This window comes from Camarhynchus parvulus, chromosome 2 (genome assembly GCF_901933205.1).
Source record: "Camarhynchus parvulus chromosome 2, STF_HiC, whole genome shotgun sequence".
In the NCBI taxonomy this organism is placed as follows: Eukaryota; Metazoa; Chordata; class Aves; order Passeriformes; family Thraupidae; genus Camarhynchus; species Camarhynchus parvulus.
The window spans coordinates 109,197,784-109,223,361 of NC_044572.1; the positions used below are offsets into that span (position 1 = coordinate 109,197,784).

Here is a 25,578-nt window from a genome sequence, read left to right on the forward strand (position 1 = left end):
ATGTAAATACAGTAGCTACATATTAAAAGAGTCAGTTATAAAAGCAATCCATTTGCTATGCTTCAATGAGATGGAGGCTCATGTCCAAATCCCAGTTTGAGACTGTTGTATGATTAGGTAGGTCCAGAAGGAAGGAAGGAGTGCTCTCCTTTGAGAAACATTGATGATTAATTCTGAGTAAATTTGAATTGTGTGTAGAGTCAAAGGAAGATTTTCATCCTCTCTTAAAATAGAAGTGCCTCATGTATCAGCTCAGTATTCTGATGACAATGCACACAGCAGCTGCCTCGTCAGCAGCCAGTCCATTAAAATACTTGATTTGCTGAAAAATCCACCCAGCTCTCCTCAACAATATTAAGGGCTGGAAGCTTCTAACACAGATGCAGCAATACTTCAAGCTCTTGCCCAGGCTCAGTAATATTCATTGTCAGTGACATTGTAGCACTGTTCAAGTGTCATTACAGTGTCACTCATAGTGCCTTTTGCACTGATAAGGTATCATTTCTAAAGAAGCCATTAAAGCACCACTGAAACTGGATTTCCAAAACTCTCTGACTTTCTGGTCATGTTTCACCATTTTCTTCCTCTTTCTGGTCATGTTTCACCATTTTCCTCCTCTTTCTTAAATCACAGAATCAGATAATGTTTTGGGTGGAAGGGACCTTAAAGACCATTTAGTTACACTCTCCCTGCCATAAGCAGGGACACCTTCCACTACAATGCATTGGTTTATGCAAATAATAATGCATCAAACCACATCTGATGAGCTAAATTGCTCCAGGTGCAGCTCCACTGGAGCAAAATAGCATCGCATGCCAGCTTCTCAGGTACACTTTGACTCTGCTTAGGTGAAGGTGATACTGATTTTCTCAGACAAAGCAACAGATTATAACTAACTTCCTGTCTAAAGAAACCTCTGTGATTTTGACATCTGTGACACACTTCAGTGCAGTCCATAGACTCACTCAGAAACAAATATGTGTGACTGCACTGTCTTTTGCTTTATTCAGTAAGAAAGCTGCTGATTGCAGAAGGTGGCAGAGCAACAGCTGCAGAGACAGGAGACCTTTGCCTCTGTACAGCACATCTGTGCTCCTTTTTCACTGCCATGAGACAGGCAGGCATATTAGATTTTCACTTTCAGAAAACTAGTATTTATCATTTCACTCTGAGTGATAAGAAGTGAGATTATTTCCCAAAAGTTTGCAAGTTTCAGTGGCTTGAACAAGACTGCAAGGTCTGAATAAATCACAAAATTATCAGATCACCTGGTCCTACCTCAAATGTAATTTTAAATGGTCTGCAAAAATTAAGCAAAAATTACCTTTTTCTTCACAGTAAAATGCTTATTAATCTGCACATCCAATGTCTTGTATAAGGTATAAGCATTATAAACAACTTTAATAGCATTTTAGCTTTGTTGATATGGATCTACAGATTGCAAATAAAACCAGTCAAGTCACAAAAAGTCCCTAAAATGAAAAGGCTTTCTAAAAGTATATGAGGTGGCATCTAAGAAAACTGACAGACTGCTTTTTATTTTATTTTTAGTATTTTTATTAAGGCTTTATGATTTCATGTGGTAATATCAGTCTATCCCATATACCACAGAAATTTCATGTGCTTCGCTTTGAAGTCTAAAGCAATAAAGGTTTTTTAGTAAAAGATATCTAAACTCTGCAAACAGTTTGGCTAACCTTTAGTGGGCCTTTACTGAAGTCAAGTGGACTTAGACCTCATTCAGAAGGACATTTATAAAACCTTTCAGTGCTTGAACCAAAATTAAAAGCACAACACTTCTTGATGCAAATTGATTTTATAAATTAATGTAAAATAACATTTCCACTGAAAATTCCTATTTACCAGCAAAAAGGTTGCCATGGATTTAATGCTGTGAATCATCTGCTCTCATGTTGGCTTTGCTTCCTCTCACTTTACTCAAGATCAAGAGCAGGGCCAATACATTGTCAACAGCATAGACAATTCACTCCATTATGCTCTTTCACTAATCTGTCTTTACTCTGGCCTGCAGTTGGTGCTTGGACTCATATATCTTGAACTTAAATTGCTTTGAGAAGAAAAGTCAATGTTCCAAGGCAGGGAGTCCAGGTTTCAGTGGAATAAAGACAAAAGCAGAAGGAAGTAAAACACTACCACAAGTTTTGAATTAGAAGATGGGTTAAACTCTTGGCTTGGACTTTGTTCAGAGAGAAAAATCAACAGCAAGTCTGCACTCTTGCATAGACAGTCAGTTTTGACAACTTAATCAGCTAATGTTACTTATTTCAGGTGAAGCCATTGTGTAGAGATTATAGCTTTGATGCAGAAAACAGGTATTTAGATGGCTGACTCCAATACTTGCATCTGTCACAAACACAAATGAGTGGAAGGAATAGTTAATGTTAACAGCCAGGTTTCCTACATCTATATTGTGTAAAAGTGGCAATTTGAACATGGCAAGGAAAGAGAACTGACACCATCCAAGTGATGGCAAATTACTCAAAGACATAACTCTCCACTGCATTACAATATTGTTGCTCAGTTTTCTATAAATTAGAAAAAATACAACTAAGAAAAGCCTATTAATCTCTACATCTAAATTGGCAGCACAACCCCTGTTAAAGCTTGACTTCTGACATGTTTTGTCATTGTTAGCTCCTGTATGTCTCCACACAGTGCCTGTGAGAGGTAGTTGTGTGTATATATGTGTGTGTGTATATATATATATATATAAACATGTAACTATAATTTTCTAAAAACTAGATTGAAGAGAACACAGTCCCTCCATCCAAATCCAGACTAATCACTGGTATGTTTTGGTATACCTCAGTACAGTGAGAAATACTGAAAATAAATCTATCCTGCATCTTTCAGTTTGAGTTACAGTCAAGTAGTCTTATCCCTGACTTTTACTTGATAGCTCACATAGTTAAAAAAGCCCAAATAATAAAAAATGCAATGTCAAATTTATACTTAATTCTCCTCACTTCTAGGGTTGTACATGTTCTTAACTTCCTCTAATCAGAGCATCCCCCTACCTATCTCATGTCTTGGTAACTAATGAACTTCCACAGCAAGGAGGGAAACACACCTAGCTGCTCTGCACAGGGCTCCAGCTAACAGGCAAGGGCAACAAAAGTCCTATTTTTACTCAGGGTAGAAGCTGTTGCTGCTCCTTTGAAGACCTATCTAGAGGTCACTTTTCACTACAAAAATCAGGGGTTTTTAAACAGACTGAATCACTAACTTAATAAAACAAAAAAGCTCCTTTAATTTCCAACTCAGTTCACAAACCTTGCCTGCTGTCTGTGGTCTGAGATGGGCAAAAGGGTTTGATCCAGCACCATCAGAGCCCCAGGAGCATTATTAAGAGAAAAGAGAATTAAAGACAGCTCTCAAGTTGGAGCTTTGCCTGCAAATGAGTTACACACAGGGCTCACTCCAAAGAACCAGCCTAGGACACAGAACTGTGTCATGTCTGGGGAAGCAAGAGGCAAGCAAAAGAGAAAGGATCACATGAGCAATTTGCAGCTCTATTACCCAGCTGCCTGCTAGAGAAAACACCTCTGAGGCACTGCTGAGCAGAGAGCCATACCCCATTCCCAGCTAGGGAATGAACAAATTGTAAATTAGAGCTCCTTTCCTTTTCCATCTCCACAGGGAAGAGCAGCAGCCCTTTTCCAACTCCTACCCCACCGTTGCAGCAGCCCTGCAGGTGCTCAGGATTTTCAGCCATTCACCAGCAGGTGTGATTCAAGACCCTGTTATTTAAAAGTGTACAAAGGCTAATTTAAAGTGGGAACTGTCCATAGTAGTATTGCAGCAACTTCAGTACCACGGATACAATTCACCAACTCTCCACTCTTTTCATTACTTCCTTAATTCCCTGTACCCTTTCCAACCAATAAGCTTAGTACAAGTGTTATGAAGCCTCAGTCCCCTTGCAGAGCCCAAGACTTTTGTGCAGTGCCAGCACCCATCTGCTCTGAGCAAATATGCACCTTCTGTCTCTGTGCCTTCCCTCCTCAGCATTTTTCTCACCCCCATGGCATTTCTGGGTGTAGAAGTCTATTGCTTTCAGCTGATACTGTGAGTTGCTGTCATACTTGACTTTATTCTATTTAGGTACAAGCAACCTAACCATGAGAAACAGGACACAGCATTGGGCTGGAACACATTGAGAAATCTCAGGTCAAATTTTCTAGTATGAGCTCTGTAATGGACTCCCAAAGAAAAATGCCTGTCTAAGTAGGATGCAAGTACAGCCCCAAGGGATGAGGCTATGAAAGCATCATATTTCTTTTACATAGACAGTGTCAACATTCTGATGCTCTGATAAACTGAACTGGAGGAGGAGCCTCCATCTATCCCTCAGTAGCACAGCCCAGCTCACTATTATATTCCTCTAGGGTACACAGGCTGTTTGTATTCTAGTACCAAATCAATTTAAATCCATAGAAAAAAAAACAGGGGATGTCCCAAAATATTCTCATGCTATTTCACATGGAAAACCAGGTAAGTAAAGTCATTAAACACATCACCTTTAGGTACACTGGAGCTGTATCCACCCCAGGCAGCAGTTTTCCTAATGTTTCCCATTAGCAAATTATCCTCCCAAAGAGAGCATGCTTGGGGCAGCAGAAGACCTGTGCTGTCCCATTCCACCCTATTTCCGCACCATTTCCAACTGCATGTGCACAGGCAACCTTATGCAACAGCAAATTTTCACCTGCCAGGATGCAGCAAACACATTTCAGATGAGGCAAATGCCAAGTGTCTTTGTGTATAGGCTGAATGTGGTGGCTGACATAAACTTTCATAGACATTCAGAGTGTTTGAGGGAAGGGAGCAAGAATCGCTTTTGACACAGATTCATGCTTTGGTGATGATTTCAGTGTGCGTGAACTATAATTAAGGATTACATTTGTAAAATTTTACAACACAGCCTGTGACAGTAGAAGGAATTGTACTGCTAAAGTCATTTAAGTTCCCTTTTATTTTCCTTCTTTCCTGTTCCAACTTCTCTTCCTCTACCTCTCATATTGTTTATTTTCTTCCAATCTTCTTTTTTCCTGCCCTCTCCCCTCCTTCTTCCTCCCACTTCTCTCATGTCTTTCTGCTCCTCCTTCAGCCTCTTCTCCCACATCTGAAACAGCAGTGTTGCTATAACTAGCCACACTTAGGTCAGCTAGCAAAGGAAGACAATGAAGCAGGAAGTGTGGCTCTTTCAAATCTCTCTATCAGCAGATGTTTTAGCCAGAAGATGCAGCAAAAAATAGGATTGCCTTAGGAAGGTGAGCAAGTGCCATCTGGGAGGAAGAGAAGGAAAGCTAGGGGATTTAAAGCCATACTGTAAGATCACACTGTCTGAAGTTCAAAGACCACAGTGGATTTACTTCCCATATATTTCAAATAGCAAGTGACAGATTTGCAGCATTTTGTCATTCATACTTAGGGTCTAATATGATTACATGTGGCACATGAATCTGGTTGCAGCAGGTGTTAAGATATGTATTACAGGCATTTCTTCACAGGTTACTGTACTGAGCTATAGTTTTTATTTCAGACATATGCATGCAATTATTATTAAGAAACTATGTATGTGAAACTTCAGCAGCATAGTATTGCAGCGAAAGCCAGACACATTAAAAAATCACCCTCCTAAGTATCCCTGAAACCTCTAAGTCAGCAGTATTACTATATTATTCCTGTGAAAAGTCAAACTGCAACAGGAAAGTGAACTATCTTTTCATACATCATGTGCATCAGAACTGCTCCTTTAGTGAACATATGCAGACAGAAATTAGTTAAAAGTTGAAAAAAATTGTGATGGCTTGAGGACACTCAGACAAAAGGCAGCTATGGTTAGAATCTGGCCTATCAAATTATCACAGACATCCTACTCCTTCCTTTGTTTGGAGAGCAACCCCACTGAAGATCCAACCCATCACCAGGTCCTATCAGCCACTATGCACCACACCCATTCTCACCTAAATATCTTACCAGCTAGCAAATGACCATGATGCATGAAGTGCAAAGCATCCAGGTTAGTCAAATTCCCTATATTTAGTGTTTAAGAGAAATATAAAAAGCATTTCTGATTTGGCACATATGATCAGGAAATTCCCAAGTAGCAAGTACAGAATTCCAATGTGTTGTTTCTAATGGCAATAGAATAGACCTGCACTTTGGGTGTTGAGCATCCATGTGCCACTCCTGAGCTACTGTCACAGTCTGTAGTAGACAGGCTATTTGTGAGCTCCATAATTCAGGAAAGCTCACTCCAAACCAGACTTATTTATCTTGCTATATAAGAAGGGCTGCATCCAAAGACTACACACCCATGTACCTTCAGTGTCAAGTCAGTTTTATCTCAGACCAAATAGTAGCTTTGTGTTGTAAAAAAGAAACAATATTCAAATGTGCAATGCTGCTTGCTGTTTCCTCATCTTTTGCCTCTATTTCTCCATAGGAATTTGTTGTTTTCATCCTGTCTTCTGAATATCACATTCCAGTTCCTATCTCCCAAATAACCAGCTTCTGTGACACTACTCTCCCTCCTCATAAAAACAACTTTCTCCGCTTTCTGGATTGCCTCAGAAAAGTTTGAATTTCATTTCCTCTTATTCCTGTTCATGGTCACACTACAGAGATATAAAGATATAGATGAAGAGTAAGATAATGCCACTTAACATATAGTTGTCTAAGCACTTGCTTGTTGCTTAAGCAACAAATAAACTGACCTAAAAAAACCCAAAACTAATTTCTTCTTCTTCATGCTGAGATAAAGGGAACATGTATTTCAAATTACCCAAAGAAACACACTATGAAGAAAAGCAAACTGTAAATGAAAGTACAGAATGGGAAAAAATACAAGGCAATGCCACATTTTCTGTACAAAATGAGAGCCTTACCGTCCTGCTGGCCCTGGAGGTTCTGAGGACTTTGCATTCTCTCCTCCAGATTTGAGCTGAGGTCAGAGTTTACAGCTGACATTCTAGTTGAGTCACTCATATCAAACTCATCACTTTCTATAGAACTTTCATCCTGCAAATAGAAAGAGACATGTCAGAAACGTGGTGCACTGTTCACATTATATGTGCAGTTCATTCACTTCCCATTTGTTTCACTCACACACAGTGTGGAGTATAATCATGCTAAACATTTTTGTATATAAGAAAACAAGCAGAGGACATCAAGAGGAGGGAGGAGACTACAGCATTTATTTGGTATTATAATCTGATAAATGCAATTTGTTCAACAATGAGGATACTACATAGTAGTTCCATAGTATATTCCAGAAAAGAATTGGTAACTAGAGACCCCATACCAAGCCCTTGTTATTCAAATTTGGCTGAGGAGACCTCCCTATATTCCCTGCCTGAATCCTTTACCTTTCCCACATGGAAGTCAGTAACTCTGTGAGTGACCCCTGTCCTGGTTTGGGCTGGGTTAGTTACTTTTCTTCCTAGTAGCTGGTACAGTGCTGTGCTTGGATTTAGTGTGGGAATAATGTTGATAACACACTGATGTTTTGGCTGTGGCTGTTTAGTGCTTACTCTAAATCAGGGACTTTTCAGGTCTCATGCTCTGTCAGTGAGCAGGTGCACAAGAAGCCAGGAGGGAGCATGGCCAGGACAGCCGACCTGAACTGGCCAAAGGGATATTCCATACCACAGAGCATTATTCCCAGTAAATAAACTGGGAGGAGTTGATCAGAGGGAGACTGGCTGGGCATCATTCAGTGAGTGGTGAGGAATTCTATTTGGCATCACGTCTCTCTTGGATTTTATTCCTCCTTCTCCCTCTCTCCTTTCATTACAATTAGCAGTAGCATAGTGGCACTAGTAGTAGTAGTAGATTTTACTTTGTTTAAATTATTAAACTATTTTCATCTCAACCTCTGGGTTTTTACTTTTTTTTTTCTGATTTTCTTCCCCATCTCACCAGAGTGGGTAGAGGAGTGAGCAAGCTACTACATGGCTCTTAGCTGCTGGCTGGGATTAAACCACAAAGACTCACAGGAAGATATTTTCAAATGGCAACCTGACCTGGTAAGAATCCATGGTCAAATTCCCTTGACATGATGTCACACTTACACTCTGTTTAAAGAAGCATCTATGAAAATGAGAGAGCCTATAAAAGTTCTGTGCATGGTCGTGACAGTCAGTGGCAAATAAAAGTAATATAAACACAGGAGAATCATTGCAAATTTATTCTACATTTAATATGATTTATCCATCAAGTCCAGTTACAGAGCATTTAACAGGGATGATAAGAAGGGCAAAAAGTAAAAGTCCTGATCATTATCCCCATTTATAAAAGAAAACAGTTTTAGACATAGCCCAGAAAATAATCAAATACATATCTAACTTCAGTTGCTTCAGTCCCACTGAAGTTCACACATGCACTCATGGATTAGAAATTAAGTATCCACAAGTCTTGCTCTGGAAGTGGCTGAGGCAATGTACAAACCTAAGGCAATATATTTTCAGTAACAGCTTTTCTGATGGTTACTTCTGTTAAGAAGAAAAGTATTTGAAAGAGATGGGAGGAAACTATGGCAAATAGATCTGTACATCCTGAAATGTTTGAAATAGTTTTCCAATTCATTTTTATTTGCATTTTTAAATCAAAACAGGACAAGACAGGATTCTGACTATTCTTCTGGGTTGCTCACCAGAACTGACCTAGAAAAATAGCAATCTCTAGAACATTATTTACTGTGTACTTGTTGTGAGGTGGATATTACAGGTATTAATATAGCTGCTTGCTTCTTTCTGAGTGTTAACTCTTAAATCAGTTCTTCCCCTGGGTCTCAGCAATGTTTCCAGTTTGTATGGACATTTCTCTCTGTTTCCAGAAAGCAAGTTCCCTGCAGTAATGACTCATGTTAAATTAGGATGAAGCACTGCAAATGCCAGTCGGGAGCAAGAATGGGACAGCACACAAGGTGAAGCTGTTTTGCATGGCCACAGCAGGACAATTACAAATAAGGGAATAAACATACCTTGTTCTCAGGGATTTATAAAAAAACAAATGGAAGAGTGAGGACTTCTCTAACAGGCACCTGTCTGTCTTGCCTTACACAAGGTAGGAGCACCCAGTCACAGCAGCAGCAAACACCCAAACACTGCCCTCACAGATGGACCCTGGTGCCCACCAGCCTCCTGCCCAGACAGACAGGGCCAGGGCACACACACACCAGATGGGTCTGAGGTTTAGGGAAAATGCACTCTGCTTGTTCAAAGAGCAAGATAAGAAAACAAACTCCCCCAGACCTTCTGGATCGTTGTGTCTCTGTTAAAATGCAGGGGTAATTTTCAGTGAATCCTGCAGGAACCAGTGAGCAGCAGCTCACATATTTCAGTTCTGAGGTTAGGCAATTTGATGGGCTCACACAAAGGGGGCTCTGGCTGACACTTGCACAGTTATAAAACAACCCACATAGGCAGCCTGTTTGCCTACAGCACTGCAGAATACCTCCACTTCCCAAATTGTGTACACCTCTATCTGTGTAGACCTCTATTTGAATCTGCATGGACACATGCGCATGGGAACAAAAACTGAGAACCACTGGCATCTTTATAGCAGTCGCAGCACAGCTCTAGATTCCCACACAGTGGTGAGTTCTCCTTCTAGATGAAGCCTGTTTCCCTCACATCAATGGTCTCAGCTTAAAAATGTGGAATTGAAGATGAGAGAATTAGGAGATTTTCAGTCATTGTGCTAGCTAGCAGTGGGATCCAAGTTTACTCCTGTCTCAATTCCACATAAGAATACAGATATGATTGATTAAATCTTTCCTACAAACCCAAGCCTGTTTTTTAAGTGCATGAAGTAGTTTGAATCAGATATCTTACTCCTTTGTACTACAACATTTTCCCTGTCATTTAGTTCTCAGGGCCAACAAATGTACAGCCCAGGGAAAAAAGAAAACCTTGGCAAAGCCATGATTTGAGAAAAGACATAAGGATTATTTTGAGAACTTTCCTTGAGCCCACTCTGTTCTGAAAAGTCATTATTAGTAAAACATACAAAAATTACTTTCATAAATCCAAAACTTTCCTTGTGCCCACTCTACCCTAAAAAAATTATTATTAATAAAACATATAGGAAATTACTTTCATAAATCCACTGCTGTAGGCATTTCATATACAGTAACAACAGAGCTGCAAAACCAAGCTGGGCAGGGAATACCCAGCAAAGTCCTGTTGCCTCCATATCATTGCCACTGGCTTGTCTAGATGAAAAACTGGTTCAACAAAAATTTCAGTCATCAGACCAGAAAGACTACACCAAAACATTCAGGCTACAGAAGATCTGTGGCATGGGGTCCTGATCCAGCATGAGTGCTTGACCCTGTTGTGGAAGTAGTAATTCTCAAAGAGAAAAGGTGTAGAAATCAAGGAGTCCTTTCATTCCTAAGGCTACTGCAGAATAAAACCTCTTCTCTCCTGCTAGTTGAAACTCTACTTCCAGTTCCTCAAATTATTAGGAGACTCAATAGAAGGAAAAGATGACCAGGCTGTACTTATGCATTAAGAAATTTGTGTTTGGGATCTCTCCCTACACCCTCTGCAATTAAAAACAAGGACCAAACTGAAACAAGGATCCTGATATTTCTAGAAAAGTGGTGAAATCCCCATTCTAGGGAGTGTTGAATAATTCATGAAATTTCCAGCAATAGCCCATACCTACTTATTGGGAAAACAAATCTGGCTGACTCTGCACAAGTCAGAAGTCAGTCAGGGTCTTGACATAATCCAGCAGTTAAGGTTGTTTTTGAAGGCTTTCTTTATTAAAAATATCTTGTACTAGGACAGGAAGACATAGAATGCAGAACTGTTTTTTGCTGGCACATAACTGAGCTTCTATTTGGCAGCTTAAATGGTAAATGAACAAACTTCTAGCAAAATGAGGTTACCACAAATAATTTGGTATGGGCCTGTGAATTGATGGAGCACTTCTTAAGATCTGGGAAAACTCTGAACAAATCAGAGAAAGCAAACAACCTTTGAGAAGAAATAAATAAAATCCAACCCCAATTCTTTATGAAGAAGCTTGATTCTCAGTCTACTTCTCCTCCTTCTTTTTTTCTGCCTTTTAATTCAAAATTTCAAAAGCAACTCCTATGCTAGTAATTAAGCTTTTTGCCTTAAAGTTTTCAATTGATGTTGCCAGGACTTTCATCAGTGTCAGTGCCATGTGTTGCATCATGTTTGCTAGCCTTGAGAACACCACGGCAATCATTTCAGCTGCTGATCATATTGGTTTCTAAAAGCAGACAGTGGAAGTCACTGCTGGGCACAGAACTAAGTCGCAAGTGAAAATATTGCCCACATCACCCTTTCCAGTGGTCCAGTGAAAGAGCACCTTCAGGCAATTCAAAGTACACTCACTACCTCCAAGCACAGAAGGGCCATAAGTCATATTTTCTCTCAATCTGATTGCTTGAAAACAACCCTGCCTTGGCTTCAGACGACTGTTTTAGCAACAAAATTATAAAGATGGGATCAACAATCATCTTCACTTCAGTTTCCTAGCTACCTGAAAGACAAGTACAAAACAACACAGGAGAACAGCAAACCAAACTTCAAAGATTTCAGGTTTTACCTCATCTTGCTGTGAATTTAGTAGCTGCAGCTTCATGTGTTTCATATAAGCCATAGTAATGGGCATGTTGTAATCAATCATACTGGTCACCAAAGTTGGAGGTTTTCCATTATCTGCAAAAAAATATTAATATGTTAATATTATAAGTTAATTATGGAGGCTATGTCAACCTATTCTGCAGTTAAATTCAAACTGTCATGTTATTTAGCTCTAACTGTTGCATTTGCAATCGCTTGTAGGCTGTACAAATGGAATTCTCCCAAAGAGAAAGGAAAACCAAGATCAAACCCTGAAAATTGATGAGCTCTTCTACCCTAAATGACTATAGCCCATATACCCTATCTATTCCTTATGCTTAAGCTCCCATACAAACATTTCCATAGCAAAATAAATTATTTCCTCCAGATAAAATCATCTTTCTATTGAGAGTGCAGATGGCATTACACTCCATCCTTCAGTGAAAGCAGAAGATTCACTACCTTCCAGCTTAAGTAACTGAGATGATCTGACTTAGTGAACTGTTACAAGCCTACCAAATTTATATGAACCCTGACTTAAGCTAGGAACCTATAAATGGGTATTAGAAATAAAATTACTTTACATCCCACTATTTGACACTAAAACTACCTTTATGATCCGCTCCATCTGGGTTTAAATGCATTCTTTTCTGGCACTCTGAGCAGCTCATTAGAAATCGTGTCACCGCTTCTCTCGGTAGGAAGGCATAGGTCTCTGAAATCTGAAATTAATAACAAAATATAGGTGTTATTATGTAAGCTGATTGAGCATGATTTAACAGACCTGATCATCATATTTCCAAATAAGGCACATTATCTTTTAATGCCAGGAAGCACAATGAAAGCGTGTTCTGCATACGATGTAGGATTTCAAGAAGCATCTCTCCAATCTGCCTACTTAGCATCTAATGGCTACTAACAATTAGTACTGAACAAAATCCCACTTATATCAAAAGGGGCGGTTGTTTTCTGTTTACAGTTCATTTCAAATTCCTTTCAACAAAAAGATTCATACATAACAACTATCCCACTGTGGAATGGTATCCAAAAAACTTTGAGAGACCTTTTTTTAATAGCCAATGCCAAAAAAAGAAAGCACTTGTCTTACGTGTTCTATTTTTTTTTTTTGCTGTAACAATACATAGACAGATATAGGACTTGATGTATTAGCAGCAAAGAAGGTTGCCTTACTATTTTAACTTTGTACTTGAATGTTTTGTGAAAATATTTTTCAAAAGCTTATGGTTTTGTACTTTGGAGTACCTACGTTATTTTTACTAGTAGTTAAAGAATTTGTGAACCAGTTGATTTTAGAGACTCTGCTTTACCTGACAATATTTTGAAACAACAGATTTTAGTAGTTTCTTGGTTTTAACAAAATCATTGTTTCTAACCACATACTCACAAGTAGGCACCAGAGGGATTTTTTTCTTTTTTGAGAGGGAGAGGAAGAAGCAGTGGTTACTGGTTTTAAAGATTGCATTCCCCTCACCCCAAAGGATGCATCTGTCTTTATAGACATTTTGCCTTGCTGAAAAGGACCCGGAGGCTGGTGCCAAGCAGAAAATGAGCTAACAGCATACTCTCTGATCCCAGACAAACTACATCTCATACTGGCTACTTTAAGTGTAGAGCCAACAGATCAAGAAAAATTATTATCCCCCTCTACTCAGTGCTGGTAAGAAAGCAGCTGAAATAATGTGCTCAGGTTTCCCCGCAAAGTTCACATTCTTCTCCACACTTCAAGAAGGCTGCTAAGAAGCAGGAGATGGCTCTGAGCCAGGCCATCATAACAGGTGGAACCTAAAGGAAACCTTGAAGGAAAGGTTGAGGGAGATAGATTCCTTTCATATAGGTTATGAGGCCAAGAAAGATCTCATTTTAGCCCACTGCTGCCTGAAAGGGAGTTAAAAATCTGTAGAGAAAAACTCTTTATAGTGTATAACCAGGGACAACAACAGAGGTGCCTTGGGATATTCAAACCAGACATCAGCAGAAACTGTTACACTCCAGTGCACTGGAGCAGCTTTATCAGATGGGTGGAGTTTGATGAAAACATCCAAACTTGGGTGTTTTCAAGCTAATAAAAGGCAAATGCATGGCTTTTCTGTGATTCCTTAGATATGTTGACGTATATACACTGAACAGTGCAAGTGTTGTAATGAATCTCTAGCCTCTTTTTTCCCAATTATGGTGGCTATCTTACGATGGAGATAATCCTTAATGGAAGACCAAGGCCCAGCAAGAGAGATTAAGAGAGCGAGTTGTTAATCTGTTTGTACTGCCCTACTGTAAAACTTACAGAAGGATTTGATTTCCTATCAAGCACTATGCTGAGATGCAAGTCTCAGCAGGAAGTGAAGACTGGAGATGGTGTGTATCAAAGTGTGGCTACAGAAAGGACAAGATCACAATTTAACTAGAATTAAATGGGATTACATATTGTCCTAATCACTTCTGCCCCTCAAATGGGAGTTAAGAGGAGGAAGAATGGGCAGTTTTAACTTTCTTGCACTTTTCCATTTGGTTTGTCACATACTTAATCTATGTTGAATTTTACATTTCCTGCAACTCCATGGACCAAATTTATTAGTGGCAGTATTTTTGAAAATAGGTGGAGTTTAAATTAGTGTTTGTTGATGTGATGTGTGTCACATCAATAAATAGAAATGATGCATTATAAAATGGGAATGCAAAGTATACCATCATGCCTATAACATTGGTTTTTAGGCTGTTTATTATTGTGGTTTTCTTATATAATGGAAATCTTATTGGGGAGGGAGAAGAGAATTAGTATAAAAGCAAATATTGTTCTATGATGAAAATTGACAAAGATTTTTTCTGGGCCTGAAACACCTTTTCTGAAAATTAAGGCACCAAATGAAGCCACTTTTGAATGGGAGGTCCTACTAAAAATATATTTTTAGGTTAATTTTTTCTGTTTTTATACCAACAGAACAGATGCTTATTTACCTTTCCAAACATGAAAACACTGGTTATACTCATGCTTTATGGAAACTAAAAAAAGAACATAAAACCAGCTAGAATTCAGTATTGAAAAAATTGGAAAGTGCACATAGACAGCAACCTCTCTCTTACAACATTTAACATGTTTAGCACTGTATTGAAATTAATGGAGCTTACCAATGGACTCATTAGTCCCCTGCATTTGATAGGAATGCTCCATTTATTCTAATCAAGCATCTCTGTCAAAATTCCAGTTCTGCTCAAACAAGATGAAATTCCTCCATGAAGAGAAAGTGAGCTAAAGCCCAGATTTGATAGGTCTGCTTCACTGACTATAAGGGAACCAGGTTTTACAACTAAATTTGTCCATAGAGCAGATGCTCGTGTCTCCAACCTCCCACTGCAACACAGTTTTAAGGATGCCCTTCCCTAAATAACTCCAGATTTCACCAACTTCCTCCCGTTTATTTTATAATTTGAATCAATCACTGACATTCCTAGACTTCAGTCTGTATAAATTGGCATAACACAAGAGGAATCACATTAAAAGAGATACATAAGTAGCATAGCCCACAGCATTCCTTATTCTTGTTGCCTGAATATATAGGAAAGAAAGGGGTCTCCAACTTTCACTGCCAGAAAGCTGATGAATTGTCACTCCCCAGCTGCACAATTTCACACCCCCAGCAGTGCAGACCCTTATTTGCCTTTCATCTCTACTTTATAAGATTCAGATAGCCACTTGCTTGCTCTGGCCAAGCTCTGAACCAGCTGTAGCCAAGAAATACTCAACCAAATTAGCACAAGGCTGAACATAAAATCCCATATTTCAGCTCTCAGTAGAGTTCACCAGGTTATGCACAAGACTGGACTGATGTAATTTATGGAGCTGGCTTGCATGTGAGTGTTTCAGAGAACAACCTGGAGGCCTATGACACCTTCTAAGTAATTACACAAAAATACCTGAGTGGTCTGATTTCATCAGGAAAAATTGTTTCTGTCCTTTACTCTATCCAAAAGAAGGAAATAATGACTCAGCCCTTGCTGATGCTGTATCCTCTCACTGCCTTCAGTGGCCCAGCTCCTATCCCTCTTCTCAAGGCTATTAGCTAATAAAATATATAGCCAGACCATCTTTTTCAGGTGATGTGTTATAAAAAAAGAATATGGGTTTATTGTAAATCCATGCCAAAAAAAAAAAAAAGATTCAAAGATGAACATGCTTCTACATTTTAAGAAAAAATAAAGCCAGAAAAAAGAAGTGGGGGATATTGCCTTATTTACATTCCTACTCTGACAAATCATACTGTCATATTTTTGGCATGACTTACAAGAAACTTCTAATGCACATGCCCGTTCCTATCAAAGACAAACGAGTGCTGATTTACCATATTGATAAAATTACTTGGATTGATTTAAAAAAAATTTTATAACTATACTTTTCTCAAATATATAAGCTCTAGAAATATCCTTATGGGATTCCTTACTCTTACTTGTGTTTTTATTGCACATAAGTACATCTTCTGCTGCTTGTAGAGATGTGTTATTTCATAACTGGATGTGTTCTGTATCATGGAGAAATCAGAAAAACAGCAAATTCTAGCAGGTTTGTGTTTAGGTATTTCATACTAGGTATAGCTATTGTAGCTATATGCTTTTTTACGTTGTAAAGATATATGAAGAAGAAACAGAACTTCCAGAGCATTAAGCAAAAACCTCAAAAATTACGCAGGGTTTGTTTTAGCCCCAGAAATTATAAGATAAGAAGCAAGCATTTCCTAACAATACAGTCCACGCACATTTACATATATTTGGCTTTAACTCTGAGTTGAGAGGAAAATGAGTTTTCTTCAGTGGTTTCTGAGTCAAAGCTTTTATGACTTTTATGATCTTACTTCACCATTAACAAAAAGTCTTTGGTATATTTTGACATATGTGACTGCATCCAAAGCATCATGCAGCAGTTAAGACCAGTCTAGGCTTGTTTACTGGATCCCATGAAGAGCAGAACTAGCACAGGCAAGTAATCCACTACCTGAACATGTAATCTGATTTACATTGAAGCTAAGCAATGAATGTCCTAATTGTCTGTGAGAAGCCTATTTCATTCCTACTGCATCACTACAGGCAGAGAAAACAAGCAAAGTTTCCTTTTTGCTCTCCCATACTCAGATGATTTAAGTGCAGGATGTTGTGATGATGTAGCTTTCAGAGCTAAATTTTTGCTTGGAAAGTTAACAAGTCCTAAACTGAAAGGCAGATTTTAGGACACATATGGCAGAGTAGGAAAGACAAGTGTGAGGAGAGGGAGTGAAATTTTGCAAGTGAACCTATTAACCTCTAAAGAATTAACATGGAGGGTGTATGTGTAGTCTGGAAGATACAATGTGTCAGAATAGAGATTTTACATGTGTGTTTGTATTTTTTTTAATTAAGGAGGGTAAAGGGGGGAAAGATGATCAAAAGAAGACTCCAGGAGGAGGGAAAGAGAAAGACAGGGATAGAGTGAAGATGGTAGTCTGTCCTGGGCCCACAGCCATCAAAGCAGGTGGCAGAATTTGGTTGCTTGATGACAGGAGGGCAAGCCAGCCAAGGGAAGCCCTCTCCTTTCCTCAGCAAGAGGTCAGAATAGAGGGCTGACACAGGAAATCAGATCTAGCACTGCTGGGAGTTTTAGCAAGAGCTCGCTACCCTGCTACACTGTGGGAAATGATGTTCCCTCATGTGCTAAACTTGCAATTCACAGCTCCCTTCCCTTCTCTCCCCATAGAGCAAAAACTGCTTTCTGTGAGGGAAGCAATGGGAAACACCTGCTAGTGGGACAATTGCCAGGACACTGAACACTCACCCCCTGAAAAGAATCAGGAACAAGCTCAGAGAGTAAAAGTGCACGGGGCTTGGCTGTTTTGCCATGCACACAAGAATGGTATGGATACAAGAATTTAGGCATGCTAGGGCTCTGCACAAAGCTCAAGTTCTTCCACTTCCCCAAGGACAAGTCTGTCCTGTACAGAAACCAGCCAAGCCCCAAACCTACTTTAGCCCTGTTTGATCAGGAAGGAGATGATGTTATCTCACACCGCAACCTGTCAAAAATTATTCCCTGAGGAAAACACACTCAGTGTGATGTTCACGGGGGATTCACAAGCACATTCTTGTTTTGGGAGGGAAAAAGAGTAACCTCCTGTTTCTCAGTCTCAGCAAGGCTTTTCTTAGGCTGACAGGAGAGATGGGAAGCTACTCAAAATCTTGATCCAAAATCAAGGAACATTTATCACTGAAACAGCTGAATGAGGCACAAGACCCCAGATAATTCCCCACATCTTAAAGACTCCTGTTAATGCCTCAGATGTTATACATTTATGTACTACCCATCTGATGAGAGCCTTGTCTCAAGCTGCTTTTCCTTGACACATTAGTATCTCCGTGTTTTACAAGCCTTCTTCTTCCAGCTCATCAGCCCAGTGGCTCTTTTTTCATTTATGGGTTAAGAGTCTTATTAACCAACACATTTCACCTGCTCAGACATGACAACCCTCACTCATTATTCAAGTTCACTACTGTAATGATTCAAGATTTTGCACAGAGACTCACAGACAGATATTAGATCATCCTTTGTAGTTAAAAAATTCAAGTAGAATATCTACATAGAATTAAAGGTGCTTAAGGTAGCTATGAGACTTATACACAGCTCTCAGCTAGATGATGCACTTAGTTGTGGGAAAATGTGTCCAGGTATAACATAGAAAGGTGAGGCACCTTCTCAATTGTTTAAATTAATGAAAATCTAATACCTTTTTAAGGATATCAAAACAAAGTAAGGAAAATCAATTCTATTCTGAAATATAGGGCTTAATCACTTTGTCTGGCCTGACAGTACCAACAGCTGGGCATGAGAAGTAACACAGATGTTTTAGCTTGCCAGCCTCATCACAGAGCATTTGCACTTCTTGAAAAGTGTAATAAGGCTATTTTTTTCCTGGTTTGCATTGAATCACAGAGTTGTCCTGACAGCTTGAGCCTGTTGCATTATGCTGCTACTGTAGCCACAACTTTTCCCAGTTACTCCCACCTCTGATATACCCCTCAGCACTTGTGTTTAAGTTGTAGACACAGATGAATAGTTTTAATCAAGAAATGTAGTTCTACAAAGGCACAGAAAGCCTGCTATGCACTTGTTGCATGCCTTTCCCAAATACACCAGATGGATTCTTTTCCGAACACTTCTCTCCCATGCGTCCCCATCCCCAGTTTGATGCCACAGCTCTCCTTTCAGAGTGGGATGTCTATACAAAAATAACTCCCTGAGAACACAGAGTGAAAAGCACTACCCCAAAGCACAGCAGTTCCTCTTAGACACTGAGCTGTGGCAGCACCTGCCAGCAGAGATACCCCCACGAGATCCCAGTGACAACATTGCTATCATCAGCATTTCACTCCACCTCCTGTGAGGCCCAGCAGAGGACCCAGGGGAACGCAGGACAAGCATGGACCTCTTTGGGCACCACTGCTTTCCCCTGCCCTGAGGAACATGCTCTTTTCACCTTCCGCATCTTCCAAGTCACCTGTGCCCCTGCTGAGCAAGCGACTTGGCCAGGCCTTGTGTCACATATCCTGCCTTTGTGAGGGAATTATCTCCCAGATCAAGATCCTCAATGTTTTCCCTGTTTGTAAACTTCCCTGGGAACTGGGAAAGTAGCTGAGTTTAAATGCACCACAATAATTATTCCTTCAGTCTGGCATACTTTGGATATGATTTAAAATTCTTGGTTTCATTTTACATATATAAGCCACATCTGGGTTATTTGCTGGTATAGATCTACCTAAAGTTATGCTGGCAAGGAACACAGCACATCAATCTTACCGTGTATACAAGTCAGGCACCCAAAATGAACACAAAACCTGCCAGTTAAATAGGACACTTCTCCTTTTTGGCATATTTTCAAGGTTACTCTCCCACATCATACACACAGAGTTGATACAATTTCCTTCTGGTCTTTTACTGTGCAGAAGAGAAGAGAACGGGACCTTATTCTAAACTTAAATATTGAAGGACAGATGCTTTCCTAATTTATTTAGAGGGTTTGTGCCAAAAATCCTAAAGTTTGAGCTTGGTACATTGCTGCCCCAATTAAAATGGAAAGGCTCTTTCCAGTACTCTGCTCTTTAAGAGGTCTCAAGTACCACATCCTATTTATCTTCCTGCACAGTGCCAGTGTAGGAAGTTCCACACAAATCAATCAGTTGTAAAAATATCATGCATTTCCATGCAGTTAACATAAACAAGGCAGTGCAGATTCCCTAAATGAGTTTGTCAAGTGTTCTGAACACATATTTAGAGAGACATTCTGATGTATTTTAGTACACCAGCACCCAGAGTGACTCTATCAAAAATTAAAAAGACTCTAGCTATACCAAATTTGTTACTCCATGTAAATGCAGATAGTAGTTATTAAGTTTTAGTGACCATTTCATTAACCTTACAATCATTCTTGAGCGTATTCAAAACTTTGAGTGGAGCAGGTTTACTATTGAAAATGAGACTCACACACATATAAGCAAATTAATTACTTAAAATCAATATGTTGCAACTCTCAAGGGCTGTGCCATTAATTTTTCAGAAATACTTAGGTACTGAAAATCCATGACAGTATTTATGACTTCAGAAGTTCAGGAATTTTGTACCAAACTTGTGATGTTTTCTTCCCATAATTCCTCTGCTAAAAGGTTTTGGTTATCCAGTGAGAGAATAGAAGCAATGTGTCTGGATCATGCCAGGGGTGAATTACAAATAGCAATTGTAGCACAGAGTTTGTGAAGCACATCTCCTATAAAATTTTTTCACTCAAACCATTTGGTGAATACTTATGCATGATAAATACATGCAGAGATCTCAGGGATGATTCACTTCTGACACGTGAATAAAGAAACAAGACTAAATTAATCTTGTTCCAGATTCACTTAATGAAATTAAACCCCGCCAAAGTACTTCAGTTTGATTTATAAAGCTTTTAAAGTAAAAAGTTTTGGGAGACAGTTACCTGAGATATTACCTTATTCCTCCTTACAGTGCCACAGAGGAGGTAGAAACTGCACAGCTTCCTGGAACAGACTGACACTACCGCTCTTAATTTTACTAAAGGCATTTTCATGGACAGGTCCAGTAAAGGAGCATGCATTTCCCCAGAAGGCCTGGGGGTTTGATGCCTGTCTACTTAACCCAATTCTTATGTCAGAATAGAGAGCAAGAATTGAAATTTGTTTCTTCTGGAGTATTTTTTCCATTTTTTTAATCCATGGAAGCCTTTCAAAATTATATATGTGAATCTTGTCACTGGGAAAGACAATGCAACGCCCTTGAAAATTAATATACAATTAAATGAATGCACAAATGTTGCAGACTGACAAAAACTTACATTTTGGCACCCTTAATGATGCAACAGGCTCATGCCTCAAATGCAATAAAAGTTGGCAATAGATGAAACTACTGTGTAGGCTAGTGTATCTGCACAAATAGTTCTTCTCACCAAAGATACAGTAGTCTTTCATGCTATTCACAATAAACAAATTTCTTGTCTGACCTGCAATCATGGGATTCTTACAGTAGTAAATATTATACTTGGCACACATTTGTGGGATGATGACTTGAAGTATTGTATTTATAGTTGGCAGCATTTCTTATAGCTGTATATTATTCTAAGACATTTGTGATCTATACCTTTGAACAGCCTACTGAGGTAAAACAAAATAGAAAGGTCAGTGGAAAATATCACTTTTCTAATGCTTTCCGAAAGAGAATATGAGGTATCAAAATGACTGAGGTGCCAGGTGAAAATTAATTTAGAGAGTTTGTGTTAGATCACCCTGAAATAACACTCCAAGCCCTACAAAAGCACACCCAGATGAAAGATGTCTTCATATGTCTATCTTAAGGTCAATACCTCTGGGAACAAATTATAAGAAATTTTGCCAAGAGCTTATCCCTCAACAAACCATCTGAAATAGCCTATAAATAAAATATCTGTGAAGGGATTCACAGATATAGAGAAAAGATTGCTATAAGGGTGAAAGAAACAGTAATGGAAAAACAGCTGTTTCTTACAGCCAAAATTGAATCAGAAACCTGGAGCTTCCCCATATTCCAGTGACCTCTGATGAAAAAGGTTCACATAACTGCAGGCTGTTTTTAAGATGAAGAACTGTTTCCAGGGTGATAGGTCACCTCAGGGCCCGGTCCACAGCTCCCTGCCAGCCTCATCCCACTGGGACCAGGGGGAGAGGTGCCTTGGGTGCCCTGCAGTCTGGTCAGGGGTATGTGATGAGCCCTGGCTGGGCACCCCTGCCCTGCCACCCTGGGAGAGCCTTGGTGCTTCAGCAACTGGAAACAGCTGGGCAGGTGGATCAGGATCAACCTCTGAGTGTTCCTGGCACTATCACAGCCCTGCACATGGAAAGTTAGTCACCCAAACCCAGGCAAGACTATGAATTTTAAGCACCTTGGGAAAGTGTAGCAAATGTTTCATTAGTTCTCCATAGGACAGCAAAGCCTTATATTTGTGTCACTAATCACAAAAGCCATTTATAGCTTTTTTAAGACTACGATGCAATTAAAATTTTTAAAATAGTATTTTCTCTCTACTCAGCCAGTTTATGCGGGAATGGGAGGTACCCCCTCAACACTTCCATTATTATACCTAGTAGTTTTCCAGCCCTTTGAATTTAGGACATGTACAAGTTTTCATACCATTAAATCATTAGGTATCACTTAGTCTGTGGCAATAACCTATAAGGCACCTTCATTTATATGCTGAAACACAGGAATCCATTTAGCTAAGTTGTGACAATACCTTCTAAGTCTGCTTTAACACTTAATCCACTTAATAGCAATTAATTAATACAGAGCTATTAGAAACCATTATAGAAATAGCAAATTCTCTTCTTGTTCCAATGAGAGAATGTCTAGTGAAGTCAGTGCATATGGCCCTTATTATACAGCAAATGTGATTTCTAAACAATATGTTTTCATGCACTAATGAAAGACCTCTAAAATCAATTTGGGACTGAGGGTGTCAGTACTAATCTAGTTGGGAAAAAAACCCCACAAATCGCATGCCATGTGACTAAACCCAAATAACTCACATTTTTAGAGATTCATGTTCACTTTAAGCTGTTTTTTGTACTTACTGCTTTATAGGTTCTCTTTTGTCCAGCGTGTTTTCTGATTTGTTCTCCATTGGGCCCAGTTTCAACATGCATGGAATAGATAATGTCAAAAAAATCCTCTACGACGGCCACACGCCGTAAAGACAGCTTCTCATCTACACCTACCCCATCCTGAAAAGGGAAAAAAAAAAAGGAACAGAAAAAGTAAGGGAGACAAGATGAATAGACAAATTATGATAATCATGAGACACATTGTCTTTTTTTAGAAGGGAGTTAAAGACCCATTAATATCTGAAGATCACCCACCATGCAAATAACAGACGCAGTATTGTAGGAAAGCTGTGTAATGAGAAGGATCACCCCTGCAAGCAGCCCATTTTGCCAAACCAAGGCATTTGGCCTCTTGATAGGAAGGGATCTTCCACTCCAGTATTTAAAAAAACAAAACAAAACTATCTGTGCTTCTTTCTCCAAATGCAGAAACAAGTCAAAGGCAGAAGCTGTCCCAAACACATGGCACAAAAATGCATTATGTGGTTGTTAGCAAGGATGCAACAGCTCTGTTATTCTCTCACTCCCCAGTAAATCTGTGCTGAGTATTTCATAAAGATGTTTAATAAAAGGTTTTCATTCAAAGAGCTGATTGTAATTATGAATATGAAGGAAGTTGTTATAAACAATTTCCCCTTGCAAAAATTGCAAAGACATACTATATGAAGACACACTACATGAAGACATACTACAATATGAGAAAAAGAAAGGGATGTTTTAAATATTTTCTACTTTTGCACACAGATGTCCAGTTGGAAGAAGCGGAAAAGTGAGAATACCTAGCATCTAATTTTCAAAAGTGATAGTGTCAGGGTAGCTAAAGACTTCTGGAAAGAAATAATCCCCAAAGTCTCTGAAATTAACCAGTGCAGTTCAGCTCCCACTTTTTTAACAGAATCATCCACATAAAGTTTTCTTTGTTTTACAGCTGCTTATGGACTTGGTTCTAATGAAGGAGCAGGAATTGAGACTCTCATTTTTCCAGAATAGACATCTATCAAGCAGGCTGCAGTTTGTAATACAACACCAGTATATGAAAAATAAAATAAGAATGGTCAATTCACTTGTACTCCAACACTGTATTCAAATTTAGATCTTTGGAGGCAGCAGTATAATCTAACATTCACTGTGTATTTTAAGCAATAACAGTGTTCCAAACTGGATGTATTTTATACCATTACTGCTCATTTAATTCATGCCACAACAAAACTGATTTACATGGGCACTTCTATGACAAAACACATGCAATTATGGATGCAGTGACCAAATAAAGATAAAGATGAGAAATTAAAAGATAATAAATCTGTATGACTCCCACTTGCTGTTCCCCAGATCATAACTTCTTGCTAACCCACTCCACTAAGTTTGCTGTATGTGGACAAACATGACTCATTTTTCTCACTCCCCTTATTTTTATTCCAGCCCACCTAAATTTTTCATATATTTCAAAGGAAGAACCCAAATAATCCCAACGGCTCCAAAGAACCTCACAGGGTGATAGAGAGGAGCTCTGACACATTCCTAGTAGCAATGGAGAAAATGTCAATGTCTTTAGAGAGTAACCTTCTAAATGTGCATTATCCCAAGTGACAGTGGGTTAGGAGTGGTTGACACACTACCAGCCAGACAGGCTATGTCCTGTCCTGCTCTAGTATGGCCAACTTTCTTCAGAGAAGTCCCTGCCCAAAGCTACATGGTCTCTTCCACTGAATTGTTTATCCCCAGGAGACAGATGGACCTGGGCAGAACCCTGGCACAAGTGCCATGAGAGGACTGCCACAGTTCTGATGGAAATTACTGTGCTGAGGATTGAGGGTGGAAGAACATGAGAAATTTGCAGGGCAATCTCCACCACAGGTTAAAGCCTCAGATCTGCTGGGAACAGTTGCACTGAGAAAGCTGTGAAGCTCCCAGCCCACTATCAGTCATTGACTACTAGCTCAAAAACTTTGTGGCATTGTGACAGGTTTTGGTTTAAGCATCATTAAGAATTTGCTTGGCACTATCCACCACCATTGCCTACTCTTTAAAAAAAATTGCTTTAGAGATAGGGCCAACATCAAATTCAGATCTTTGCAGCTTTAATCTTTAGGGGAATTCACATGTGAGCGCTGTAGGGGGCCCATCTTCAATCATTATTTTCTCACCACCCAAACAGCACAGTGGGATCCCTGATGATTTCAAACACTCTTATTATGACGACAGTGTTATCTCACACTGCTCTCCAAATACTCAGAAGTTTATAGTGTTGATTAACTGACAAAGATTTAATCTGTTTATTACTAATTAGCTTTATTTTATGAAATTTCCTACGAGGGAGCTCTCTTTTTTAATTAAAAAAGAAATGCATTACAACAATATTAATTTAAAACCTGAGATGCCGCCTCAGCAGAGCTGACACATGCAAACATTATGAATACATAATGAAGAAGAAACTCGGAAATGAAACTAATTTTGCTGCTTTTGGCGCCCATTAGTGTGCAGTGCTCTCTCTAATAGTCCTCCCACGTCCCTCCCCAGACATGGACACCCAGAGATTGGCAGGTATGAGCTGGGTGTGCTCTTGGAGGGGTATTTCTCCATGTAGCTGACTAAATCAAAAAGCATTGATAGTACTTCTAAAAATACACAGAAGTAAAGTTTGCACAAATTGTCATGACTCCTAATTGAAGCGCTAGAAAATGAATACAAACTTTCCAAATCTTTTCATTCAAAAAGGGTAGGAAAGAAAAGGCTTAAACAGAGTAGAAACTGCTTCAGGGCT

General features: G+C 39.2%; 1 protein-coding gene across 4 annotated transcripts in view; it reads right to left on the minus strand.

The window, feature by feature from the left end:
* NOL4 (nucleolar protein 4) overlaps window positions 1–25,578 on the minus strand; it is a 182,129-nt gene that overhangs the window by 123,979 nt on the left and 32,572 nt on the right. For 3 of the 4 annotated variants that reach the window (XM_030966198.1, XM_030966216.1, XM_030966190.1), the window contains exons 2-5: window positions 22,785–22,934; window positions 12,244–12,355; window positions 11,617–11,729; window positions 6,915–7,047 (exon numbers count right to left, since the gene is read on the minus strand). In XM_030966198.1, coding sequence (XP_030822058.1) covers window positions 6,915–7,047; window positions 11,617–11,729; window positions 12,244–12,355; window positions 22,785–22,934 — 508 coding nt within the window. The remainder of the gene's footprint in view (window positions 1–6,914; window positions 7,048–11,616; window positions 11,730–12,243; window positions 12,356–22,784; window positions 22,935–25,578) is intronic. The other variant, XM_030966207.1, reaches the window with a different exon arrangement.